General features: G+C 35.6%; 3 protein-coding genes across 4 annotated transcripts; 1 reads left to right on the top strand and 2 right to left on the bottom strand.

Annotated features, from left to right (window-relative positions):
• Nucleotides 1–71: 71 nt before the first annotated feature.
• sparcl1 (SPARC-like 1) lies at nt 72–22,445 on the top strand. Of its 2 annotated transcripts, none has more exons than XM_052545233.1 (12): nt 72–416; nt 15,354–15,515; nt 16,377–16,432; nt 17,359–17,421; nt 17,870–18,814; nt 19,371–19,473; nt 19,736–19,857; nt 20,195–20,315; nt 20,621–20,757; nt 20,964–21,112; nt 21,755–21,903; nt 22,072–22,445. In XM_052545233.1, the coding sequence occupies exons 3-12, from the start codon at nt 16,379–16,381 to the stop codon at nt 22,098–22,100; spliced, it is 1,872 nt and encodes a 623-aa protein (XP_052401193.1). In that variant the 5' UTR covers nt 72–416; nt 15,354–15,515; nt 16,377–16,378; the 3' UTR covers nt 22,101–22,445. The 2 variants fall into 2 exon arrangements, with proteins under 2 accessions (XP_052401193.1, XP_052401194.1); XM_052545234.1 differs by lacking the exon at nt 72–416 and adding an exon at nt 9,187–9,405.
• On the bottom strand, nt 4,287–9,015 carry tnip2 (TNFAIP3 interacting protein 2). Its single transcript, XM_052545235.1, has 6 exons — nt 8,458–9,015; nt 7,696–7,989; nt 7,505–7,603; nt 7,038–7,316; nt 6,798–6,914; nt 4,287–5,760 (listed from the first exon to the last, which is right to left on the bottom strand). The coding sequence occupies exons 1-6, from the start codon at nt 8,776–8,778 to the stop codon at nt 5,518–5,520; spliced, it is 1,353 nt and encodes a 450-aa protein (XP_052401195.1). The 5' UTR covers nt 8,779–9,015; the 3' UTR covers nt 4,287–5,517.
• Nucleotides 10,573–12,957, bottom strand: scpp1 (secretory calcium-binding phosphoprotein 1). The gene is made up of 9 exons (XM_052545237.1): nt 12,718–12,957; nt 12,555–12,609; nt 12,405–12,452; nt 12,251–12,313; nt 12,047–12,076; nt 11,902–11,937; nt 11,752–11,784; nt 11,574–11,639; nt 10,573–11,491 (listed from the first exon to the last, which is right to left on the bottom strand). The coding sequence occupies exons 2-9, from the start codon at nt 12,606–12,608 to the stop codon at nt 11,036–11,038; spliced, it is 786 nt and encodes a 261-aa protein (XP_052401197.1). The 5' UTR covers nt 12,609; nt 12,718–12,957; the 3' UTR covers nt 10,573–11,035.
• Nucleotides 22,446–27,402: the final 4,957 nt, after the last annotated feature.

Below are 27,402 nucleotides of genomic sequence, written 5' to 3' on the forward strand. Positions count from 1 at the left end.
CCTTATCCAATCAAGGGGAAATACAACACTGACTGCAGATCAACATGAAAGGAGCAACCTAACACCCCTAATTTGCATGACTTGGCACCTTGCAAACGGGTCCGTCCCCGTCGTTCTGGTAAGAACGGATGCATGTGAAACACCACAACCCTTTTCACTCGGTGTTTAAAGTTTTACACTGACTGCATCTGCTTACTTCAGCAATCATAACAGTGATAATAGTAATAATAGTTATGCAAACATTCTTGAAACTTTGCTCAAAATGTGAGGTGAAGTCAGGTTTATTTTGCTTGGTTTTCTTTCCTGTGACTTTATTACCAGGGTGTGGCAGGTACAAGTCAGGGAAAGCATTCTTTCCAATCCAAACAGTGAGCATCATTGGAAGCAGTATGCAGTATTATTGTTGCTGCTGAGAGGTAAGTGCAAGTTGACAGTAGAAACCTTAAAATAAAAGTATTTCAGATTTTATCAATTGACACTACTTATTTCAGGTAAGCGTGCCCTACTGAATGCATAATGAGATAAAGGTGATATTTCGGTTTATATTTTTAAATAATTTCAGCTTGTCAAGTTGATAAGAAAAAAAAAAAAAACAGGCCAAAACTACTTGTGATTTTAGCATAAAAACCAAAATAGACTTAATGTTCCTTTTGTTTCAGTGCGTATTTCTCCAGTTCACATTATTTATAAGGAAAAATAATAAATATATATATATATATATAAAATATGATTTTAAATTTTTGCTTTCCTATCAATAATTTTGAGGTCTGCTTTCCCTGTCTGACTCCTCATCTTATTTTGGGAATTTAGGCAAGATATGGTTAATTTGAGCCAAACTTTGTCGGAATCATTTTTGCGACCCCTTTTTTTAAAAGACTGACATAATCCTTATTAATAACATTAATAATAATAATAATAATAATATCAGTCATTTTTTTAATAAAAACAGTGTTTTCTTCTTGCCATTATTAGAGATGGGTCAGAAGTTAGATCTGTCTTTGTGTATAAGGTCATAGAATTTAGAGGCATGTACGTGATTTTGGCTTTCACTTCCAAATTGCAACAAAAAGTGAGATTACCTCATTCTTCAAAAAAGTTTTTAGAATCCTGTTTTAAAATAGGAGGGAGGGCATATTTTAATCTTTGAAACCACTTGACAGACTATTTCTAAACTTATGACTCCCACAGAAAGGGAACTTTTGTCACTATCCGTCATCATCAAACTTTGTTTTATGTAGGGCTTTTTTTTTTTCTTCCTTCCTGCTGTGGTGGAACGCCTACCTCCTTTTTAGCTTGTAACAAAGAAACCGTGTATAACAGGTTCGATGAACTATTACTTGTCTTGTTCAGGAAGAGATGATCTCCTTTCAATAATTGATAGAACATATTTAAGCATATTTTTACACTGCTGTGCGATTCTAAATGGCAAGCATAAAGTATCACAGTTTCCAGGAATATATCAAGCTACATGTGTCAAGTCATGTTAAACAGTGATGATAAAAAATATTTCTTGAGCAGCAAATCACCATGTTAGAATGATTTCTGAAGCATCATGTGACACTAATGATGCTGAAAATCTAGTTTTGCCATCACAGAAATAAATTACATTTTAAAATATATTAATATAGAAAACGGTTGTTTTAAACTGCAATGATATTTTACACTATTGCTGTTTTTATTGTACTTTTGATCAAACAAATGTGAAATGTAAAAAAATATAAGCATTTTAAAACTAGTGGAAGACTAGTTTTTTGTTTCAACAAAACAAAAAATAAATCACTTAATTAGCTATATGTATTTATATAATTGAAAACTGACCACGTGTTTGCCTGGAAAATCGGAGAATGAACAATGGGAGATTTTGTGAATCTCCTGGTAGTGCTTTTGTAAGTCTGCCCAGTTTTAGTCACCCATGATGCAATGCTGGAGTTACTTCATTTATGTAAAATCTGTTTTACTAAGACATTTCTAGTTCGGGGCCAGATTCAATTTGTACTTTCAACATGAAGTTTGAAATAGTTGTTTTGACTGAATGAGAATGAAGATATATCGGTACATAAAAATAAATAAATAAATAATAATCAAATTAAAAAATAAAGAATCTGGTCTCCCATACTAAAAAAAGGAAAAAAAAAAAGTCTTTTGCATATGACATTTGGGTATTATCAGTAGAGTGCAAGATAAATTGACTTGGCATACACATCCACATTTGTAACTGTGGAATACGTGTGGAGCCTAGTCGTCTACAGTCAGTCTTCCAGAGCAGGACTTGGACAATAACAGGGTCGTAAAGAAAGTAAGAGCTGGGCTTATTAGAGAGAAATCAAAGATCGGAGATGAGATAGTGTAGTTTGTAATCACTGGTGAAGATCTTTTCATTGAGGATGGCCCAGAGCTGGGGAGAAACTCAAAAGAGGGAAAACCCCCATCGTTCCACATACTGGAATTGACAATGGTGTTCTGTCTAAGCGCTGATCGCTCTTATCAAAAAAAAAAAAAATAACACAACAGGCCATGATAACTCTTAACACAGGCGGTAACAACAACAATCTATGTTTAATAAGGTGCTGCTTTTCCAAATAAGCACTGAAGTTAGCCAATGCTTGGGAATACCCAGCTCTAAAAGATTAAAGGCCATATTTATCCGTTTTGGCATGGCATTTTATAAAAATTTTCCCTCTCTGAACAACGCGGCGGGTAAAGTCAAGGATAATAATGGGTAAACAAGATCCACCATGATAGGCTACCTCAGGTGTTTTTTTTTTTTGTTTAGTTTTTTTTTGTGGTGGTGGTGGTGTTGAATTTTTAAATATCATTTGTGGAGCTAATTGTGTAAGTGACATTTGGTTTTTCTGCGAATAGTTATACTGTAAAAGTCATGTGATCGTGTGACCTAATTATTTCCACTTTCTGAAGGTGGATTTTGGTGTGTGTGTGTGTGTGTGTGTGTGTGCTTTTCTGCAGTAGATGTGTGCGTCTCACAATATTGTAGGTGTGCATGAAGTGTGTATGTGGGGAATCCCTCCCAACCAACCTTTCACTTCTCCAAGGAAAAGTTTTTTTTTTAAAAGAACAAAACTACAGCGGGGCCCACACATCCATCACTTCAGCTTTTCGCATCTCCAGTTACGTTCTTCACAGCAAACACGATCTTCTCTATGACTTCAAAACAAATGACTCCTGCAGGTAGAAAAATGACACGCTATGGCCACGAGCATCTACCAAAGTGTGTGCTTGCGCTTGAGCGACGTCATTTCGAGAGTGGTGACTTGACTTAAGTAGAGAGCATGAAACTCCTGCCGGAGTTTTCCCTCCTACCCCCGTGGCAGCTAGATAGGGTCGTGCGTCTGAGCTCATCAAGGGTTTATTGACTCAGGGGACTGTGATCTCGTATGTAATCTGAATACGGGCCTGTACTTATGACCAGTTTCCCAGATACAGTATAACACAAACATTTCTAGGGAGATATTTAGGAACCAAATTATTCTTTGAGTCGACACTTCAATTCCCAGAATCACTCTTCAGAAATCACTTTAGTGATCCTTGTTTTATAAATGTTGTTAGCAACCACCTTGTTCAAGAGAGGTAAAAGAGAGAGGTATTTTGTGTCATAGAATAAATGTGAAAAAAAAAAAAAATATATATATATATATATATATATATATATCATGCTTGTGTTATAACCCATTGACTTGAATGCTAAAATGCTAACTCATTTGTAGCTTTTTGCCTACAAAAAATACATCCACCCTACAGCCCTCCATGAAATTAACTAAATTCATGACCTGATATCTCTCAAAACCTTTTCATAATGGCCTGGATAATGTGTTATTGGCCTTTATTTAAAAACTAAAGCAGCAATTTAGCTTTGTACATCATTTGTAAGCTATATAATGTTTAGCATGTAGTTTCAGTTACAGACACTAGCCTTGTTTGGTCACATAGCCTCCTCCCCTTTAAATAGCCAGTCCCGCTATATCCCTCTACCCGACAGTCGCCTGTTTCTCTTCTATTCACTTCCAGGCCTCGGGACAGCTGAGAATTTGCTGCAGTTATAGTCTGCCCATTCAGTTGTGCTTGGGAAGGGGCTTTCCACTACTTGTGCACACACTCACACACTTCCAAATCCCATTGGACTTGAGTGTAATGCTTTATGACACACTGTGCCTCATGATCTCGCCAGCATTATCACAACTCTCTCAGTGTCTGGTTTCCCATATCTTACTAAAAATTACCTTTGATGGTGGAAGCACTTACAGACACAAACAAGATTACACAGTTTCAAGAAGGGTCCTTAAGCAAATACTTTATTATAAAAATAAATCCTCCTATAGTTATCACGTTTCTCTGTCTTAGTTTGGCATCTCTGTGATATCTCCTTCTTGTCACTTGATATTTTTTTGCTGTTAGTGCCTTAAAACCCCCAGTAAAGTGTTCAGATGTGCAGCAATAGGAGGCCATTTTGTCATCGGCAACATCTGAGACGTGCTAATTTCAGGTCTCAATTTACCAGGATGTAGGGAACTTCCTCTCTTACTTAAAACTAGAATGTTTTCAACTGCAGAGGGGGATCGAATGGCAAGTACCTCACAGTCAAAAGGTGCCTTAAAACTCTGAGAATGTAATGACATTTAAAAATCTGAAACTAAAGTTTGATATATATATATATATATATATATATATATATACATATATATGAATCAGAAAGTCGATTATCAAAAGATTATTAATAGTGTGCGCTGTGCTGCTCTGTATATTCTGGTACAAATGAACATCTCTGATTGAAAATGTAAGCCCAAGGCTGATAATAACAATACACATACAATTAGACGAAAAATGAAATATAAAAATAGATCAATAATCTTTACAAATAGCACCATAACAAAAACAGCATGAATGATACTCGACAGTCTAATAATAAAGAAGCTTATGTATTAAATATAAAAGGTTATGTTCTTTTATCATCTGTATTTGGCAATAATTAAAATAGCAAAAAGTGCAAACCATCTGATAAAGAGAATACACATTGGTGAGGTATATGATACCAATTTTACGATCCATCTGAATTATACACAGATCTGCAATACAGTATTAAGCAAAAAAAATTGATTGAAGCTCTTAGACAAAATGTACCATGCTGAAAACCATAATACCAAACAAGTGACAAAACCCAGTGACTTATAAACCACAAATGCTTGAGATTGAATAACTTTTCATAACCAAACCATCTGGGTTCAATGACAGCCATGTGAGTAAGCCTTTAAACTGGGAATGACCAACCCAAAGTCATATCTTGAGTCCTATGCCACAAGCGACCTTCTAAACATCAACCAAGCCCACAATCATAAAGCCAAGCCTAAACCCCCCAGAAAAAAAGCTCTTCCTTCGACTCCATCTTGTTTAAACGTGCCCCTGCCTTCATCAACACCCTGTCAAACATCCCATAGTCTGAAAGCTTGTAGTGATTCTGTCCTCAGTGCTTTCTGTGCCCTGTGAAAAGTCAGTGAGGTGAGAGACTCACAGCTTGGCACACTCGTCCCAGTGGTTTAGGTATTCGGTCGCGTGCTCGTCGTCATACGTGGTGAGACAGCGAGGGCACTGCAGTTCAGCGGCTCCCTGCGGTGCCGTGTTACTGATAGTCCTTTTTGAGCTTGTTTCTGGGGGACTGTTTCTTCGTGGTTCGGCAGTGTCCTTCTGTCGGTGGGGAACTTTTTTTAGGCCCATGTGAAGTCGCCGTGAGGATGAGGCATCTTGGACGCTCTGAGTGATGGAGAAACAATGCGTGTTATTTAAAGTGAATTGGATTTTAAAGTCTCATGCTGGTCGGGTTGCACTGAAAACAAGTGGTGACTTGTTAAAAATCATAATCTCTGGTTTTAAGTCAAAAGTCTAATTTGATATAGCTGAATCTACCTAAATATATTAAATTATACCACCAAAACTACTTTTATGGGTTAAATCATGTAGAAATGCGGGTTGTCTCTTCTTCCAGTTTGATTAAGAAAGGGAGGGAAAAATCCAGCATTTAATCAAAATCTGTTTTGTAAGTATGTTATTGTGTCACAAATCATTCATGTATTTTTCTTTATTTCTTTCTTTCTTTTTTTTGACCCCATTATGTTGTAATCAAAATGTTGTCATGACAGATTTCTCTTTGGTGATATTTTTCAGACTTCTCGAATAATTTAGACCACTTAAACCCTGCCCATCCATGTTCAACTGCATGCTCAAATTCATTTTTCAATGCAACGCCCACATCTCAAAATCCAAAAAAAAAAAAAAAAAAACCTGTTGTACCCACCCTCGCTCTCTTTCTCCCTATATATATATATATAAATGTGTGTGTGTGTGTGTGTGTGTGTGTGTGTGTGTGTTTTTGTTAATCCACTGCTCTCAGATGTACATCAAGAAACTGAAGAAAAGATCTGTTGCTAATTCAGTTTCATTGTGACTTAAAACAATCCATAATATTTTATAACTATATATATAAAACCATGTAATATTATTTAATACTAATAATGTATTTTTTAATACTTTTTTCGTCTATCATGTTGGTTAATTTGTAGTAAATGACAATAATAAAATAATTTGTAATTGTTAAAAAAATTACGTAATATAATATATACTTTTTTTTTTTTTTTTTTTGGTAAATATTACGTTTTTGGGGAGTTCCACCACATGGCATTTTACAACCTAATCTAACCTTGCCATAAAAAAAAGCAAATTATCTTTTCAAGACTTTCATTCTTTAAATAAGGCTTTTATTTATTTATTTTTTTTTTTTTTTTTAGACTTGCCTGTGTGCGTATTTGCAGTTGAAGTCGCCCAACTTCATCTTGAAGGTCCAGGATTTTACCCTGAGCCCTTTCTCTATCTGCCCGTTCTGATTTGAAGTCTTCAATATAGGCCAAAACCTACAGGAGAACAAAGTCTTTTAGTTTATGGGCAGCACGCCAAACAAAACTACTTCTCACCTTTGTTGTAACAAAAATACCATGACTTCCTGTTTAAGAGGAATTCAAAAGAATAATAAAGACCTGCTGCTCAAGCATCTGAATGCGCTCCTGGTCTCTTCTTTTACTGTCATCCCTCTCTCTGCCGAGTCTCTCGCACTCCATCATCTTGTCCTGCAGGAGGCCGTTGAGCCGCGCAATCTCCTGCTGGAACAAAGCCACGCTGCCCGCCGCCGGAGTTTGGGTCAGGGTCGGACCTGCGGATGCCAGACCGTTTGACTCTTTCAACTTCTGACACAAACCCCTCACGTACTCCTCTCTACTGGAGTCATACTTCTGCCACTTTGAGTTTAAACTTTCCACCTGAGATGGAACAAAGGCATGTATTTATGATGTGAACAGACAAAAATGACACGACATTTTCCAAGAATATTTTACGTTGTTATGTCTTTCCATAAAAGGTAGTGAGTGACATTTTCTGCAAATGAAACTGGTAAAAACAAATGTCAGTGGGTGATGATCAAATAACAGTTCCATCATGTGAGCCTTACATATGCAACTCTCTTTTTAAGCTGGTCGTTCTCCTCTTCTAACTTGCTGATGATGACATTCAGATGGGGAACTTCAGGGGATTCTTTCGGCTGATGAAGCTACAAAAAGCAAAGTCAAATATAGTTATTGAATAAAGTGTTTTAAAGGTGGTCCAGATGTTGTAGAATGCTGATAGTTTCCCCGAACACACCTCATTTGCTTGAGTTCTCTGATCCGTCATGGCTGTCCTGCTCTTCTCTTTCTCCAGCCGTCCCAAAAGCTCCTGGCACACATGCACGGTGGCCCCCAGCTGTGCCCTCAACTGCTCGGCTTCTTCAGCTAGAGAGTTGCAAAGGACGGCCCTGGTGGCCTGTGTCCGATCGCTTTCGGCCAAGTTGGAGCGCAGTCGCTGGATCTCCCTTTCTTTCTCCTGGTCAGGCCTTTCCCTGATGGTCTCCAGCTCTTGGTCCTTCTCCTTCAACTTTTCTTGCAACCTCCGGATCTCCTGGAACATGCAAACAGTCAGAAGACTTTTTCAAGCCCATTTCCTGACAGGTGAACGGAACAAGAAATTCACTTGTCTCACCATATCTAATGCATAGATGCATAGATAGTATTCATGTGTTACTGAACAAATGTATACTCATAAACTGAAAAATACCACTTAAATTACTTCACTTAAATCAGGCTGGTACATTTTAAAAGGGTTTCGGGTACTTTTTTAAATTTGTAAGACTGGCAGACCATCAGTTAGGACCACCAAATCATTGTAGGCTGGAAAAAGCTCTTTTATCATTATTATTCTTATCTTATTTCTTTCTTGATTAAGGAATTCTAGGATTTTACTAAGGTGTTTACTTTACAGTGCTTTAGATGGCGAGATGTACAGGGAAAAATAATCAACTTGACATATTGTAGATGATTACATAGGAGAGCAGGAAGACAAATGAAAAAAAAAAGTGTTTTAACTTACTGTTTTACTGGTTTCCAATCTCTGGGCGGCGTCTGCGTCTGACTCCTTGAGGTTTTGCTTTAATTTGCAAATTTCCTTACACAAACTCTCGATGAGAGATTTCGACGGCCCTACAATATAGGGCTCCTCTCCCTCTATGACCACTGTTTTATCATACTTCCCCAGTCTTGCCTTCAAATCGGCAATTATTCCGTCTTTGGAGGTGACCAATTGATTTAAACGAGCAATTTCTTGTTGTGTTTCGTGGTAAAATGTGTTGAGTGTAGAGCAGCTGCGCAACTTCGCCCTCAGTGCGTCGTTCTCTCTCTTTATCTCATCCATTCTGAACAATCCGCTCGCGCGTTAAAACCAATACATAAAGTTCGATTTTCCCATATATTGCACAGGTTTGAGTGTCATAGGCTTACTACATGTGTCTGCTGTAGACCAAAGGCAGAAAGCTTCAGCCTGTGAGAGCCTCACTCAATTTCGAAATTATCTTATGAAGAGGGGATTTCCTTGCGGGGACTTCCCCATCTCAAATTGGGTATATTTTTTTCTCGTACTTCACATTAAACGTCAAAAAATAGTTCGGTTACAGCCCCCTTTTTGTCATCAAAAGAGTTAATGGTCGAGACGTGTGTGGTTTAATTTAGATTTTACACATTTTAGAGACAGTTGCCGCGCTCCTCGGTTTGTTATCAGGTTTAGGAAGATCACAGTTCAGCTTGACGCCGCCTGCTGCGTGTGCACGAACATTGCGCGCGACCTGTATTTAGCAGCCTACGCGACGCGGTTAAGAGTACGCTGTTTCTCTCATTATAACGTTCTAGTTTGTCGCGTCGCTCACGGACTGAGTAAAACGGGACTTCAACACATAAAGTCCCCTACGAAGAGTGCGTTGAAATTGGCTCTCTGGTAAAGGTGGCTTTCAGAAATACAGATTTTTAATGAAGTTACGAAGCTAAGGTATGAATCTGATGAAAGTAGGGGAAGTAAAACATTTTTTGACGTTTTTTTTTAAAGGGATAGTCCACCAACATATGAAGAATGTTTTTCTTTCCAAACTTTGCCTTCTTCCTTCTGCAGAACACAAAAGAAGATATTTGGAAGAATGTGCTGCCTACCAAACACTTTCAGTTCCCTTTGACTTCCATTGAATGTTTTGTCCTACAATGAAAGTAAATTGAACTGAAACAGCTTGGTTACCGACATTCTTAAAAATGTCAGGTTTGGAATGGGTGTAAATGATGAATCTTTTCTGTCCTTTTATTTAGCCTACAATTTATGAACATTTCTTGGCCTACGATGTAAACACACACACACACTCGGAGAGAGAGAGATTATACTATTTTAGCCTAAGTATTGCTTGGTCACCCCAAAACAATTTGACAATGATGTGGTGTGAAATGAGTGCTGCATTCATATTGAGATTATACAAAATTGTTTAATTTGATGGTAACGTACTATAATACATTGGCAGCTGAGCAGCTAACCATAAACTCTGAGAAAAATAGCATCTGCCAATTTTATTTTGTCTTTTTAAACTGGGAAATCTGGCAAATTCTTACACACAATATATTGCAGTCTCTAAAATACCCATTATTTAAGTTTTTACCCCTTCATGTCCAAATGGATGATACCTGCCATTATCTTGGATCACACTTCAGTTGTCTAGACAATGAAAACCAGTGGTGCTTAGTCTGTTATCTGAAGACTGAACCATAAAACAGTCATTTTAATTATACAGCAATTAACAAACTTACAATGTCTAAACCCCCATTCTTAGAGTAAGGAATCTTTATCCCTCTGCCAAAAGCAGCACAGATGAAACGGTAGAAAGTCCCGCTCAGCATGTAATGTTTGTTTGAGTTCATGATGTTCTGCCTAAGGGAAACCCCACAAGTTTGCCACCATCTTGTGGTATTAAAACAGCAATGACATGCATTTGACAGATAGATATATAACTTGTGAATAAGTCAATCAAACACACACACAATAGTTGCAATATTCCAAAGTGCTCTTTCATAGCTTGATGTTACACAACTCATTTATTGTTGAGGTATTAAAGGTATGAAGTAAACCTGTAAAATTACAGGTAATGAAGTTGGTAATTACTCTTGGATTGCATTAGGGCAACCCTTTCATTTTAGGAATGTATGGTGTTTGCATATGCAACTTTTTAGCTTAAAGAATTCCTGGGAAATACAGGACTCATGCAATGCTTGACTTTTTCTTTACTTTATTTATTTGAAAAGGGTTAATACCAACAGTATAAATAAACAGCTACAAAATCTATATAAAAATACTGACACAACTTCAGCTCCAGAGATATCCAGTGATAAAAAGCAAATATAAAAAAAAAAGAATAAAAATATCAAACTATGCCTACAATGTGTAATCTTAAATTAAAAACAGACTGTATAATACAGTATTATTAACATTTGTTTAATGCTTTATATTAATATTATATAAATTTCCTTACACAACCTCCTTTAAATATTTTTCTTAATAGAACATTCCCATTTTGATATATTCCTGGGATTTCCACTTGTAAGATATCAGAGCATTGAGTCATAATAGTTGTCTTAAACTGCTGCTAGGGCTCAGTGACATCAGGCATTAGGATGCCATTGAAAGGGTCGGTTGCACCATCATCACCGATATCCAGAAAGTCTTCCTCGCTGTCACATTCTTGTGTGTTAGCCCCTGGCTGGCACTCAGTTGAGCGACTTTCGCTGTCGGCTGCACTGTTTTTGGACTCTGTGCTTTCACTGCTACTGCTGCTGCTGCTGCTACTGCTGCTGCTGTTGCTGGTACTATACTCTGTACCATCAACAGTATAACGGTTTTCAGTGCTTTCACTTGTGTCTGCACTTTTATCCTCTTCCTTTTTGTTTAGAGCAACCATTTCCTGGCTTTCACTCGATTCACTGCTGTCACTTGTTTTTGGTGCATCACTGGTGGATTTGATGTCATTCTCTTCTGACTGGCTGGTCTCTTGCACAATGGCATTGTTGTTCTTATGGACCCATTTGAGGGTGTAGATCCAGCCCTGTATGAATGCATTATGATGGTCATTATTCCTGTGTAACCACACGTTTGTTGTACGATGCGTGAAATTGGATGTTCCTTACCCTACGAGTATTCTCTCTACTGCTTTGAGTGTTATCTGATGTCAGTGCGGTCTCACTTTTTCCAATCTAGATAAGCACAGATGACAGAACGTGGGAAAGTAAACAGGATATCAGTTTCTCTGCAGTCAATGCGCTTTAGAGCATGAGTTTCAGGTTGTATTAAGGCAAAGCAACTTACCAGACTTTCCACAGAATGGCTTTCACTAGAGATCTTGAAACAAAACAAAAAAAAATATATGTGTGTGTGTAAACAAACATGGTAAGACATTTGCAATAATATTGATCTGTTTAGTGATTTTTCTACATTTGTAAAAAATAGTAGTTATACCGGTTCATTAGAGTCTGATTCAGATGATTCTGAGCTCTGTCAAGAAAAACCGAGAAAGTGAAGTGAGCCCATTTTCTTAACATCATAAAAATATATTGAAATATTTTCTCATTAGATTTGTTGACATAATAGTTTTGACACTTACATTGCTGTCGGAGACCGTTTCCATAGACTTCTGCAAATAAATAAATAAATAATGCATGTATGTTTTATTTGTAAATTATAAAAAAAGACTTAAAAATACTTAATACTGTACTATATATGAATGATATATATATAATTTTTTTTCCTGGTAGAAATTTGACATGGATTATATATAATATGATGTGGAATTTGACTGGAAGCACACCTCATCTGAAGCTTCTGAGGTATTACTCTGGTCGGAGGATTCAGATATTGAAGAGCTTTCCGACTGTGGAATATAACAGATTAAAGGACATTACCTAAAACATTTTTTAAAAATTAACACAAAGTTTCTTTAAAATATACTGAGCGTCACTTACAGAGTTGGATGCATGCTGAATCATCTCCATAGCCATTTTATGCAAGATCTGTGTGATAATGCAAAAAAAAAAAAAAAAAAAAACTTGTCACTCTTCGAAATGTATGGCAAGACAAAGGGACATGAAAAGTTTATTCACAGTAGCACTCACTGGATTAGCAGAGGCTGCTCCAAGCAGACAGAGAATCAGTATGACAGGTTTCATTCTGGAATATAAAATCCGAAGAATAAACATCCATAAATAATTTATTGTTTTAACATTTCTTTAAACATTTCTGCTTAAAAATAACACATTGGGTATATGAAAATCTTACCTTTCTCTTCTAGTAGTCCGAATGCAAAGTCCAAGAAAGCAGAAGAGTAAATGAACGAGAGTACTTTCCAGAGAGTGTTTATAGCTAAAGCTAAAGACTGAATTTAATGGTATGTCTAGAGAAAGTGCTATTTAACAGGCTGACTCTCCATTAAGGTAACAGCATCACTTCCTGCTCGCCAACACTCAGATTACTGTGGGGGCACAATAACTGGAGCTAGAATATACAAGAAAATGAGAGTGCCACAGTAAGAATGTTTACATAATGCAATGACACACACTACAAAACTTCCTCTCCTGTACGTGTCTATTTTAAGATGCTAAACTATAGGGTGTGTGGCCTCTAAATACTGAGTAAGAGTACTGTCTAATCCCACACTGGGACAGGAAGTCCATAATGAGAGCATTCCAAAACGGGCCTTTTTTTATTATGTTCCACAGACAATCACTGTATATACCTTACTTAAATTCTATGTGTTTATTATGGATACAAAATGCTGAAAATCACAAATGGCTTATTTCTTTTATGATAGCTTGCTTATAACCTATAAATATTCCTATATAAACTTGTCCCTGCACTGTTTATTTTTTTATTTTTTATTTTTTGGTCACCACTTCCTGGAGCTCCATATATGGAGTGCTACTTTTTTTTCCTTTTGAGTCTGTGTGTGTTGGTGAAGAGTGGAATATTTCCATTTTACAATCATTCCTCACAATCATACTCCTAATCATTGCAGTGTACCCGAAAACCACATGTAGCAGCGCACCAAGATATTTACTGATAATAGCTTTGAGGAAATGTAAAACAATGCATAGTGGTTCTCTAATGAATATTCATCTCTTGCAATTTGAGTGGAATTTGCTTGCTGTTATAATTAGATTTCCTGATAAAAGGTGGATATCGACAAGGTGGCTGTGAGACGGATGAGTTTTAAAGAGTCTAATATTCAAGAGCTCAAAATAAAGAAATAATATTATTATCATCATTGATATAGTAATAGTAGTGGTAATTTTTATTATTGTATTATATTCTAATATATAAAAGCTCAAAATAAAGAAACAGACAAATATTTTATTACTAGTAGTGACAGTAGTTATTATTATTATTATTCAAATATTCTAGAGCTCTAATATTCAAGCGCTCAAAATAAAGAAACAGAAATAATAATAATAATAATAATAATAATAACAACATTAAATAGTAGTTAATGTTGATATTGCTAATGTAAAAAATCCCAAGGTGTTTTCTAAGGTACAGTGTTGTTCTCCTATCTTTTAAATGTTTTAAGATGTTTATTTGTTGCAAATTCTAAAGATATACACTTTAGATAAGATTTGTGAAGGCTGTATTTATTTGATCCAAAAAAGAAAAAAAAATCTTATTTTTTGATTTTAACATAACATTTTCTATTTAAATATACTTTAAATTGTCATTCATTCCTGTGATCGAAGTCACATGATCCTTCAGAAATCATTCTATTATACTATTTATTATCAGTGTTGGAAACAGTTGCTTCATGTTTTTTGGAACCTGTGATACTTTTTTTCAGGATACTTTTATGAATACACACACACACACACACAGATATATTTAAACAGCATTTGTTCAAAATGGAAATCTTGATATACAATATACACTACCATTCAAAAGTCAGTATATTGTTTTTTTTTTTTTTTTTTTTTTTTTGGAATGTTATGAATACTTTTATTCAGCACAGATGTGTTAAATCGATAAAATGCCCTAGTAAAGACTCATTATCAAACATTGTAATTGAATTAAAGGCTGTTTTTAATTTTTTTTTTTTTTTTACTTTTTAAAGAATATAGAAAAAAATGTATCTCAGTTTCCCCCCCAAAAAATAAAAATAAATAAATAATAATAATAATAATAAATTAAAATTTTAAGTATATTAAAACAGAAAATCAATAATATAAATGTAAATAATATATCACAATGTTAAAGTTTTTTCACCTGTATTTTTGATCAAATAAATAAAGCCTTGATGAGCCCAAGAAGCTCCACTTAAAAAAAAAAAAAAAAAAAAAACGTAATGATCCCAGACTTTTGAATCGCAGCGTGTGTGTGTGTGTGTGTGTGTGTGTGTGTGTGTGTGTGTGTGTGTGTGTGTGTGTGTGTGTGTATATATATATATATCAGAGAGAGAGAGAGTCTTAGAGTTTAAAGTTTTATTTAAATAAACCCAAACAAATTGATATTCTGATACTAAAATAGGTGCACAGTTAATAAAATACTCTGGTGGCCGCCAGTTTGGCAAATATTTTAGAAGGTCTGCAAAAGCACTGGGCGCCATCTACAGGTGGCATTTAATATCCTTTTTAGCTTTGAATGTCAAAATTCCCTGACACTGGGCCACTCATATAGCTTCAAGATCTGAAAATCTGCCAATCACCAGAAAATAAATCACCTCTTTGTTTTCCACATACTGTAAATGAATTAAAGTTTATTTATTTATTTTAAAACCTAACTGGTTTGTTAAATAATTTGACTCTAAAAATGCTAATACAGTGGAAACATTAGATAGATTTGTAATGTTTGAGTAAGGTTAAATTGTAACGGTGTGCTTTGGAGTGACTCTCTATTGTTCTGTTCTTCTCCCCATGCACCCCCCACCGAAGCTTCCGTTAGTTGTGTCTCTGTCCGGGTGCAGATGAAGGGCATCTGATGTACAGTGCTGAAGGGGAGGCAGAAAGGAGTGAGAGGTGCTTTGACTGACTGCCTCTCGCTGACTCTCTGTGACTTGAAATTCCTCCCCTTTTATCAGCGACATCACAGCCCAGGTAAGTCCCAAAATTCAATTTATAGTGAATTCATTACATGATAACTTCTGGATTAATAATTAAGATAAAATGAAAGAAAAGATAATGCCAAAAAAAAAAATAAAAATATGCATATCATGTTGGCGTATTAATAGCAATGTATATTTTCATTTATTTGCAGTTTTTAATTGCTGGAGATTCTTCTAGCACAAGTTTAATTTGTTTATTCTATGTTTGTTTTCTGAAAAGTACAAAGTTTTACATGGTAAGTCCATGGTAAGAATTAAAGTATGCACTGTGTTTAAAAAGTTAAGTCATTGTTATAAATTTACTGCATTTTTAAAACAAAATAAATCTGGTGTATTAAAATAATTTAATAACGAACGGTTCTATATCATCTTTTGGCATGCAGTATCTTCATGCCATTGCACCCCAGTCATTGTCCACATTAACATGGCCAGTAATAGGCACATTGTCTCTGTGCAGGAAGCAAAAAGCTTGTGTACTTAGTCGACTCTTTTTCCAGTCTAGTAGCTTCTGATGTTTGCTTTGCCCCTCCGGACTTTGAATGTGACTTTTGAGCGGGGCTCATCTCCTGGGCCCTGTTACCACGACAACTGAGGCGGCTGATTTATGCTGGGGTGTCATGGCAGGAGTACGTCCAGCATACAGATGGAGAAACTCTGAACCCTGTGTGAGAACGGCCCAGAGGGCAGAACAGCCGAATTCTTAGATAGAAAGAATAGAGAATGGGGACATCATGTCACTTTTTTTTTTTTTTTAAGAAAAACTTTTTTCCAGTTTTTTAGGAAGTTTTAAAATAGGACACAAGACTCTGCTGACATCCATACAAATCATTATTGATTCTGTCTTTTAATCTAGAGATGAAGAAAGACCTGTTTCTCTTCTGCCTGTTGGTCTCAGCACTGGCTACCTATGTAAGTCAAATCTCCAAATATTCTGCAATATTTCTATAAGCCCACAGTCATTTTCAAAGGTCAAAGAACCAAATGGAATCAGACACCACCCAAAAGAAGTTTCCAAGAACATATTTGAAAGAACAACATTCAAAACGCACGCAATGAGGAATATGCACGCTGGGAATTTGAGACGAGGAGCTTTTAGAGAGTCAATCAAATGTTATCAAGTGAGCAGATAAATCAGCAGGAGCCTGTAAGCTGTAATGAAATCTGTTGTAATATATGATCCAGGCCAACAGAGAGGGTTTGACACAGCTAATCACAAACATGGCTATATATTATCCCATTGCCTTACTCTTGGGATCGGAATGGGAGTAGACTAACTCTTAAATGGAGTTCTGCTGGGCAGTAAATCAATCCCACAGTCCACAGTGGATGATGAAAGGATAATTGTGTAGATTTAAAATGACAAAATGCCGCGCTTAAATCATAAGACCGAGGCATGTTTTTCAGTTCAGCTTGGAGAATGTAATGTAAATGGACTCTCAACACCGGTTACTTATCAGGACATAGAAGGACAATACTTCACTGGCAAAATATTAGCATTTCTCCAGGAAATGACAACAGAGTGGTTAGCCATACATAATCTCAAATAATTGAGTTGGAAGGATTACATAAACAGCAATGTAATTTCTTGTTGGTATGAATTTATATGAGTCGTGCAGCTGAAACAAGATTGTTTCTGGGTAAATACAGTTTGTTCTGTAATTAAAGCAGTGAACATGGTGTGGAATAACGTGTGCATGTGTGCCATATCTACACAAAGTCTATGCTGAAAAAAATGTCAGCGCTGTAGTAAACTGTCCTTATTGCTAGCTGGTGAAATATCTTTCTATCATCTGACCGTCTGTCATCAACCTATCTATATATCATCTTTTTTTCAGGTACAAAGTAAACCTCATGGGAAAAATCAGCATGTCAAACACAACCCAACTCCAAAAGAGCAGGTAATCCTTAAAAAGATTACATTTACTCATAGACCTCTGAAAAAAAAAAAAAAAAAGAATAAAAAAATTACGTATACTTATATACTTTATGTATAAATTATATACAATTATACATTTTACATGGAAAAAAAATATTATTATTATGTTATACAGCGAATATTAAAAAGATTGTTCAGAAACTTTGATTCATTCAAAAACAAACAACTGACATCTATATGAGAGAGTCATTGAATTATTCACTCAATTGATTTGTTAAAGAACTCTAATTCAATCAAAATATTTCTTTTCTTTTTTATATATATTTAAATTAATACAGGATATATAATTTACTTTAATTGTCAGTCAGTTATATGTTGCTTAAATGTAGGCTTTTGAAAAACAAAACAAAAAATGATTCATAAAATAATAATAATAATTATTATTATTTTCCTTTTTTCCTTTTTTGAAGCAAAAGCCAGTGAAGCTTCATGACAGAAACGATGCCGTTCTGCCCACATTTCTGCCTTTTGAGTCCAGCACACAGGACCCAGAGGATGAGGACAAGAGTGAGGAGAATGAGAGCCGTGTGGAGATGAAGCAAGCAGGGGCAGAAGAGCTTGAAGTTTCAGAGGAAGGTGAGAAGAATACACCTCTGCTCCTGAGTGAGGAGGCACTGTCTCAGCTTCTACAGGTCCCTGAGGAGGAGGATGAAGATGAGGATCGTTCAAAAAAAGACAAAGAACTGAAGGAGATGGCGGAGGAGGAGGGAAAGAAAGATGGACAATCTACGATGAATGAAGATGGAACTGAAAAAAGAGAAGGTGAGAACAAGGTAGAGGATGCAAATGAGACCGACAGCAGTACAGAGTCAGAGATACCAGCTGATTTGGACTATACAGCTGACCGTGATGCTTCAGAGCCACTACCCACCAAGCTTGAGGAGGTCAAAGCTTCAACCATCAACGCTAAGGAAAAAGAGACGAAGGAAACAGCTGAAGATGTGATTCCCACAGTCACAGTGGACTATGATTCTCAGCAATCCAACACTGACTCTGAGGACATTACAGAAGAACAGGACGTGCCAGCAGAACAAACCCAAGATGAGCCTTTACAAGACTCTGAGAATAAAAATGAACAAGAGAAGAGCGATCAACAGGATGAGAAGCACAGCACTGAATCTGAGGATGCTAGTCTGTCTAGTGGCAAGAAGACAAAGCAGAAGAATAAAGGCAGCAGCCATGGGAAGAGCAAACCCAAGAAGCAGCGAAGCAACCAGCAGCTGGAGAAGATGCAGAGTGACCAAGCCAGTGCCGTGGAAGCAACTGAAGAACATAATCATAGGAAAGACCCAGAACAACTGGAGGAGCCCACTGAAAATACAGAGCCTAAAACCAGAAAGAAGAATGGGAAATGGGTACAAAATGCATCACACATACATTGTTATCTTGAAGTAGATGAGAATTTTCTAGATGAACACACAACCAGACTCTAAGCTTTTCACAATACATGCTAGTACAGTATATAGCCTACGCATGTGCTTTTAGTAGATTAATACTTTAAATGAATTTTAAATTGATTATTAGTACTTAGTTCAAGAAGAGGCTAAATTCACTAACCACCACAAACAGTTTAACTACTTGCTTATAACACCATATGTAGGCTATTTACACACAGTGCAAACTATATTATTGCTCTTTTTTATGCTAATTGTGGCTCAAAACAAAAGTCAGCAATTCTGAAGTAAAATGATTATGAAACAAAACCCGAAACCTAACCGTTAGTGTGAGCAAAAGCAAATGAAAGAGAAGAATCTCATTTAAGTTTATTCTTAGTAGTTAATAGATACTTGGAGCATGGATCGTTTAAGCAGGTGCGCTAGTTTAAAGTATTTGAATTAGGGCCCATATTTTTAGTATATACCCTGCAAAGGCTTTGAAATGTTGAAATGTGTTGGTTGTGCCTCTTTGCAGTCTCGTTTGGTGGGGATGAATCCTGTACAGATCAGGGCCGCTATGGAGCTTTACCCTGACATTCGACCCACCCATCGGCCCAGTGGACAAGGGTTGCCAGATGGTGATTGTTGTTTCAACATTGTCTACATAGCCCCGAATTCTTATTAGGAATCTGCTGAGCAGAGTTTTTCTTTAACATAGACCGTTAAACCGCCCTGGCTTAAGAAGTCAATGAGAGCCTTAGCCCCTGCTTTACACTCTATCCAAACCAATAGAGGCAAAGGAATGCTGGCATTTTTTTTTACCGAGTTGTTATATATAACCTTTATTAGATGTCTCTGTGAGAGCATTTTAATTTATACATTCTGTCTTTGTTTATCCAGACCCCTGCAAGAACTTTCGCTGTAAAAGAGGAAAGACTTGCAAAGTGAATGATGAGAACAAACCAGTCTGCGTGTGTCAGGAGCCGTCAGAATGTCCTCCCAGTGAAAATGATTTTGAGCATGTACGTATAAGTAACAAGTTTAAATTGCATTCAGCTGATTATAGTAAAACTGCTTTAACTTCCAAACCTACACTCTCAGAAAAAAAGGTTACAAAAGCTAGAAAGTACATACCCATTTACCTATAAATTGTACATATTAGTACCTCAAAGTTGCATACTGGTACCTTTTGAAAGGGAACTGCCCCAGTGACAGTTTTGTACTTTTTGAGAGTGAATAGTTACAATTTCTGTTACAGATTAAACATATAATTAACAGGTACCGATTTAAAAAAAAACTAAGTATAATAATAACATTTGCTAGTAATATGCTGTTGTCATTGGGACATTTTCATTGTAGGTATGCGGAACTGACAATACGACGTATGACACATCCTGTCAGCTTTTTGCCACCAAGTGTGTCCTTGAGGGGACCAAAACAGGCCACAGACTTCACCTGGATTACACTGGATCCTGCAAATGTAAGAAACACTGATATGCTCATTTTAATTGTAAGCACCTGAGAGGCCAAATTTGGTGTAAATATAGATGCAAAGATTTACTTGTATGTAGAGTATCTGGAGATTTCTTGACAATGTCTCAGAAACTGCTCTCAGATTTACCCAGATGGATTCTGCAATAACAATTCGGACACTTCAAAATAAAATCAATATTACCTCTTCAATTAAATGACATAATTTCATAGTTTTAATGTATATCTACAATTCTTTAATTTTTGTCTGTTTTTATTTCTCCTAATGTTTCTTTTGCATGTTTTGTCTGGTAGTCATTCCTCCATGTCCAGAGTCGGAGCTGGTGCAGTTCCCTCTGCGTATGCGAGATTGGCTGAAGAACGTGCTTTTGCAGTTATATGAGCATGAATCCATGTCTCCTGGCTTTCTCACAGCTAAACAAAGTATCAGGGTACGTCTATCAAAGATACGGCACAGATCGGGACAGTTTTTCATATAGATCACATGTCTCCCAAAAAGGCAATTAGAATGTTTAAAACAATAAACGGGAGACAAATTCTATTAAGATCTGCAACTTTTGACAGTAAAATACACAATGCTGATGTACTACTTTAAAAAATAGCCCTTGAATGAATCGACGAATGCTCTGCTTAACAGGTTCAGAAGATCTATGAGAGCGAGAGACGTCTTCATGCAGACGATCACCCCGTTGAGATTCTTCAGCAGGACTTTGAGAAGAACTACATCATGTACATCTATCCAGTGCACTGGCAGTTTGCACAGATGGACCAGCATCCTTCAGACAAGTGAGGGCTGTGTGTTTGAACAAACTCCTGCTTGCAATATTCTTTAGTTTATCAGAAAGGAGAAAAATCCCAAATATCTCTGTAAATGAAGTCAGATTTCCTTCTAATGTTTGTCTTCCAGCCAAAAGACTGATAAAAATATCTCTGATCCCTGATTCCTGAAATGTGCTTAAAGCTGCCCAATTAGACGAGAACATGCGATTTTGGGAAATTCTCTGCAGCTTAGAGCTCTACAGTATGTGCATACTGTATGATTGGTCACGAAAGGGCAAATCGTGGGCAAGACGTCTGAGGCAGAAACTATTCTAACTCTGACTTACTCATACAGGAGGTTCAGTAATATTTTTAGCCGGCGTGAGGATGTGGTTGAGGGACATTTCTAGAAAAAGACACTTGGTGCCAATATCCTCCACAACGTCAGTGGTCAGACAGAGGCTTTAAAGCTGCAGTGTGGGGGAAATCCGCCTACGAACGATTTACTTATAAATACTCTAGATTTATTTATAAAGAATCTAATGTTGGTCTTTCAAATGAAGTGGATGTGAAATATGCTCATAAGATTTTCTTCCTTATGTTAATTCATTTATAAACAAATTGCGTGTGTGTGTGTGTGTGTGTGTTTCCGACGTTGTGCCGTTGCAGGTTTCTTTCTCACTCTGAGCTGGCTCCACTGCGCGTTCCCCTAGTTCCAATGGAGCATTGCACCTCAGTCTTTTTCCAAAAGTGTGATGCTGACAAGGACAAATTGGTCTCATTCAAAGAGTGGTGCAGCTGCTTTGGCATTAAGGAAGGTAAGACTATTTTGAAGGCCAGCTCATAGTGATTTTAATTTATTATTCATTCACTTTAAATGCATTATTTATGCACGTTTTTAAATAAATCAAAAACTTTAAAAACATACCAGGTTTTCAAACCAAGTTTTTCAACTTTTTTTTTTTTTTCTTCATGTTTCCCTACAGAGGATATGGATGCCAATCTGCTGTTCTGAGCAAGAGCAAATGCCTAAACGAGTATCTCTCAGCTAATAGAAGCAAAGGTTGTCTTTTTTTAATTAACTATGACAGGTATAACATTAGAGGTCTGTTCAGTAAAATGGTACTGTTTTGTATGCGTAGATCTTGATGGACAAGTATGTCTAAAAACCTTTTTTGATGTGTAGCATATGTGTGTAGCATATTGGATAAAAAAAAAAAAAAAAAAATCTAATGAACTATAGTTACCAATTTAGTTGAAAAATGAACAACAAAAAAAGTAGATTCAGTTGCATTGTATGCATTCCAGGGGAAAGGTTTACATAGTGGATGTAAACTAAATAAAATACATTTTATAAAGATGTTGAAAATGTTTTCAGATTATGAAAAAAGGCATTCTTATGTGCTTGTTGTCATATAATTAGCCAACGTATTTATTACAAATTATATGAATGACTTAAATGAATGAAGTAGGAATTTATTCTTCTTATTATTATTAAATCCACCAAGCATTTTATATGACCATGTTAAATATGGCTACCTTAAAAAAAAAAAAAAAAAAATCATAATGTAATTTAAGACTGAAAATGTCTAACACCTCTATTAAAGTTCCAGTTCGATTTGCATCACATCAATCAATCAATCAATCAATCAACATTTATTTATATAGCACATTTAAAACAACATCAGTTGACCAAAGTGCTTTACATGTCTAAAAAAATACTCAAACAAACACAATAACATTCAATGATCAATGTCCCAAAAGTTATGGGCAACCACAGAGAAGTGTTTTCAAATATTGATTTAAAACCGTCTAACATGAGTCACATGATGTAATGTGCAGTGTGAATCTATTCCAAAGACGTGTTTTATGTCCTATGTCATAAGCTTTGCAAGCTGTTACACACACTGACAACAGTTACTGGGTTTGAAAAAGAACTGTGTGGGGCATGACACTGTAATTAAAACAAAGGAAAAATGTGTCTAAAAAAAAAAAACCCTTAGGAAGGGTTTTAAATTAAATTAAATTTACTGCTGTCAGAACTGTGTTCCTTGAGTGTGCAGTGTAATTCAATGACCAAGTGACTTGTGTGAGTAGTTGGGGCATTGCACGCAGTCATCTTCTCTGATTCGACTGACTGCCTCACATGCACTGAACAGTTTATCATTTGAAGACAATGACCTCAAATAACCTTATATCATCAGTTGCATGTGCCAGAAGTACTACATTTGGAAATTTGCATCTAAAGCTGAATGAGACTCTTGCAACCCCACATACGACGAGTGGAAATATGTGCAAGAACCTGTTGATTTACAAAAAAAAAAAAAAAAACCCAGTGAACAATTTTCTTTTCTCCTTACCATATTCTGTGTATTGATATATATTGATACAGTATCTCCCAAAACAGCTTTTCACTGGATGCCACACCAGGCAGATTCAGAGAGCTGAATAATTTTAGTTTGATTACAGATTTAGCATGCACACTCTGGGTCTCTGTCAGGTTTGATAAGATAAGACCACCTGGTGCTAAGATTTCAGAAAACGAGTAAACAAATAGATGAACAAATAAAGTGCAAGAAGGATTCTGGAGTCAAACAACAAACTTCACAAGCGATACTGTTGACTTGTATCTCTCCAGAACAAATAAGCCTAGACGTTTCTGTTTGTGAGCATCCTGCAAGCGTGCAGTCAAAAGTTGTATTGTGCAGATCATAAAATTTTACATTGAGTGAAAAGCTTACAGGGAAGCTATGGAAAGGCATAGATGAAAGAGAACACTGTGTTTTACTAATGAGTCATAGGATTGGAGACATAAAGTGGTCAATACATTTCATTTAGTCTTCAAATCGATTTTCATCAGTCTTTAAAGTAGCCTAGCTACTCTTCCAATTAGAAGAAACTGATGTGTAATCCTAATGTAAGGCATATACATAACCCATTGTTATACTGGCAAATTAATTTAACCATTTCACATTTATAGTCCTACTTCTAAGAAGGAATATTGTTTGTATGCAGGTTTGTTTTTATGTTAGTCCCTCTGTACAACAAAAATACAAAATAATTCTAAATAATGGAAACAAATATTTAAACTCTTATATTCATATTTTTACATGGTACTGACAGCACTGTTTTATCAATATGATTTCTTAATTTACTTCTTAAGAATCAATGATTGGCTATAATGTCAAATTAGTCCTCACTAATGTATAACACTAACTACAGGTTATACGTTTATTTTAACACGTTACAAATAGTCAGAACGTTAACTGATCTACAAAATATGTGCGTCAGTTCAAAGTTTGTGTGCTCACAGTGACTGGGTGTTTGTTTTATATATATATATATATATATATATATATATATATATATATATATATATATATATATATATATATATATATATATATATATATAGGAGTGATGTTTTATTTGTTTGCAGTGGATAAACAGGCAGCTAAACTATATCTCAGTAAAGAACTAGTTGACTCAGACACTGCTGAATGAGCTGAATGCCTTCATTTGATGTAAACACACGCTTCACAATTACCACAATTACCATTTTTTATTAATGTTAAACAAGAAAGTGTTTGTTTTTCCATGCATTGTTTATTTCCTGTTTATATATAGCCTATATAAACACTCAAATCTTTAAGTACATTTAGTACAACAATAAACATCCACTGAGTATTTGACAGTCCAAAACATTCATGTCTCAATAAATATGCAATGATAATGCAAATATTTATTGATTCATGGAGCACATGAAGTATTCAAGTTTTGGCTTCGAATAGAACATCATTTGAGGAGTGCTTTGAAGTTTGAAGGCTTATTTATGGCTTGGATGCGTTACTGTAAACTGTGCTGGCTTACAGCCCCACGAGAACAGATATAAATAAAGCACTGGAAATATTGAATTAAAGACACAAATTAAATGGAAGCATCTTTCATAGGAACTATTATTGGATTTGTTTTTAGTTTCCCCCAGTAGAGGGCAGCATTACATCAGCACAATTTAGTTTTAGTGCCTACTCTCCCTCGAATCTTTCGGAGGATGAGACTTTATAACGGATATTCAAACATTTAACGTTTAGTTAAATACCATATATTTATTTATCCTGCAAGAATTCATTTCAAAGGGCCGGTGTGTGCTTTTATCAAGTATTTCTGAATATGGATTTGAAAGCCTGTTTGGAGGCCCTCTGGGGTTTTATCAGGTCTTTCTCCGGTTCTTGAAAGCATGTTTGAATCCGAATACAAAAATGACTCTCTTAGGAGAGGATGTTCAAACATGATCCTCGCTGACTTATAAAAACCAATGTTAGCGCTGGCATAATTGTTTGGCCGTGGCCCCAGAGCATTGTAGGAATTAGATGAAACAGCTAATGGTGTACAGGTGACACTTCAGTGGCTCTCTGACACTTTAATGGAATAGGAAGAAGGTGCATGTGAGATGTGCTGCTAGGGAATGCAGTTAGAAATCATATGAGTGTGTATGTGACTGGAGTAGCATCTGACTTGAACATCCATCCCCTTTGATCCCCCATGCGGCTCTTTGTGAGAGTTTCCTGGTATCATCTTGTCCATTTAGCGATCGTTGCTCTAAATTACAGAGGCAAGAGGTCATGAGAAACCACGCCATGCATTTGGAAAATTGTGTGTCATTATTGCATATTATCATAGTTATTTTGTGAAACATTGTAAATGTGCTTTTGATCTATTTTTTTTTTTTCGTGTCTGTGTTTGTCGTTTATATAATCTTGATACTTTTTCTTTCTTTGTATCTTTTTTTCTTTTCTTTTTTTTTTTTATGAATTATTTATAGGCAAGATGAAAAGCCCCAGTACTAGAAGTCCCGTCTCAGGTCAATACCTAGTTTTGGCAGAGATTGTAAGTTTATTGATTTCACATTAGGCTCACAACCTTCCTGCCCTTTCTAGCTCTGAATATTTAGATGAATTTTACTCCGCAAAGAAGACTTATAAATTAATAAATTACTTATAAATATTCATGTAACTATATCAGTGCAATCAAAGAGCGTATTTATTTTTCCTCTAAAATACCATTCAACAAAACCATCTTGATTCTTACTACCCTTTTGAAGCATCATTTAATTTTACCAAGGAAGAGAATATGATTTGCTGTACTTCTAAGGCTACTGCAGTTGGTCTATGTAACTGGCTTACACGCAGCTTGTAAATTGATTTTTTTTTTTTTTTCTTTCTTTTTTTTTTTTTTTTTTGCATCACACAAGGTTCAAGGTTGGGATGAAATGTCCTTCTAATGGAATTAAATTTCAATTCAATCAAATGCCGTTGTACTAAAAGCTGTTCATCCAATTTACCTTCACCTTACTTTAGGTGCATCTTAATCTCAAATTAGACAGTCGTTTTGTAGGTTAGCATGGCTGATAAGATAGGTGCTCTGTCTATAAGTAAATGCTGTGTAATTAATGTACAACTGTTACATAATCTAATTATGCTAAGTATTAATGTGCTTTTTAGGTATGTTTAATATCTTGGGCTTTTTTTTTTTTTTTTTTTTTTGCAATGTCATCACATCCAGTGTTGTTTTTGTAAATAATCCTATTAAAAACTAATTGTTAATTGAAATGAAGGTAAAATATAAATAAATAAATATAAATATTAGAAGATGGAAAAACTTTAAATGAAAATTAGAAATGTTTCCTGGGCTCAAAATAAAATAAAACTAAAATACAAATAAATATAAGTAAATTAATATAATGAGTGAAAAAAATACTAAAATTAAAATAAAACAAAAAATTTAAATGCTAATTTAAAATATTAATATAAATAATATAAACTATCTATATATATATATATATATATATATATATATATATATATATATATATATATATGTGTGTGTGTGTGTGTGTGTGTGTGTATAATTGTTAGTTAGTTGAACTTGTGAAAACTGAGGTAATGTGGAACTACACTGTAACCAAGTCAAGCCAAAGAGACAATTTGATGATAATCTGTCTTTTAATTTTAGTCTTTTCATTACTGATGCAGTCAAATCATGTGTCTCTAATTTCAGAACTAATGGAGATTATACATTACACATCTAACATACATCCAACATTTCCAATTACTGTATGCAATAAGGAAGCATGGAAACCTCACAGCAGTATTTGATTTGGATAAAAACTGGATAACATCTAGAGAAAGTTTACTTGCCTGCGATCAGACTGTGGATCAGCCAAGGTTCAGGATAGTAAAAGATTACAAACGTCTCACCGGAGTCAGAATTTTGGTTTTTCACAGATGTGGAAATAATGCTACTTAGACACACCGGAG

This window comes from Carassius gibelio, chromosome B1, assembly GCF_023724105.1.
Source record: "Carassius gibelio isolate Cgi1373 ecotype wild population from Czech Republic chromosome B1, carGib1.2-hapl.c, whole genome shotgun sequence".
In the NCBI taxonomy this organism is placed as follows: Eukaryota; Metazoa; Chordata; class Actinopteri; order Cypriniformes; family Cyprinidae; genus Carassius; species Carassius gibelio.

Bases quoted from the DNA above. Each gene is read 5' to 3' on its own strand.
- tnip2 (XM_052545235.1), bottom strand. From the start codon at position 8,778: ATGGATGAGATAAAGAGAGAGAACGACGCACTGAGGGCGAAGTTGCGC. The intron at 7,990-8,457 runs GTAAGTTAAAAC...TGCATGTTCCAG, and splicing joins GATTGGAAACCAGTAAAACA to GAGATCCGGAGGTTGCAAGA. The intron at 7,604-7,695 runs GTGTGTTCGGGG...TGCTTTTTGTAG, and splicing joins AGAGAACTCAAGCAAATGAG to CTTCATCAGCCGAAAGAATC.
- scpp1 (XM_052545237.1), bottom strand. From the start codon at position 12,608: ATGAAACCTGTCATACTGATTCTCTGTCTGCTTGGAGCAGCCTCTGCT. The intron at 12,453-12,554 runs GTGAGTGCTACT...ATTATCACACAG, and splicing joins GAGCAGCCTCTGCTAATCCA to ATCTTGCATAAAATGGCTAT. The intron at 11,938-12,046 runs GTAAGTGTCAAA...TTTTCTTGACAG, and splicing joins AAACGGTCTCCGACAGCAAT to AGCTCAGAATCATCTGAATC.
- sparcl1 (XM_052545233.1), top strand. From the start codon at position 16,379: ATGAAGAAAGACCTGTTTCTCTTCTGCCTGTTGGTCTCAGCACTGGCT. The intron at 19,474-19,735 runs GTGATTGTTGTT...TTGTTTATCCAG, and splicing joins TGGACAAGGGTTGCCAGATG to ACCCCTGCAAGAACTTTCGC. The intron at 19,858-20,194 runs GTACGTATAAGT...TTTTCATTGTAG, and splicing joins GTGAAAATGATTTTGAGCAT to GTATGCGGAACTGACAATAC.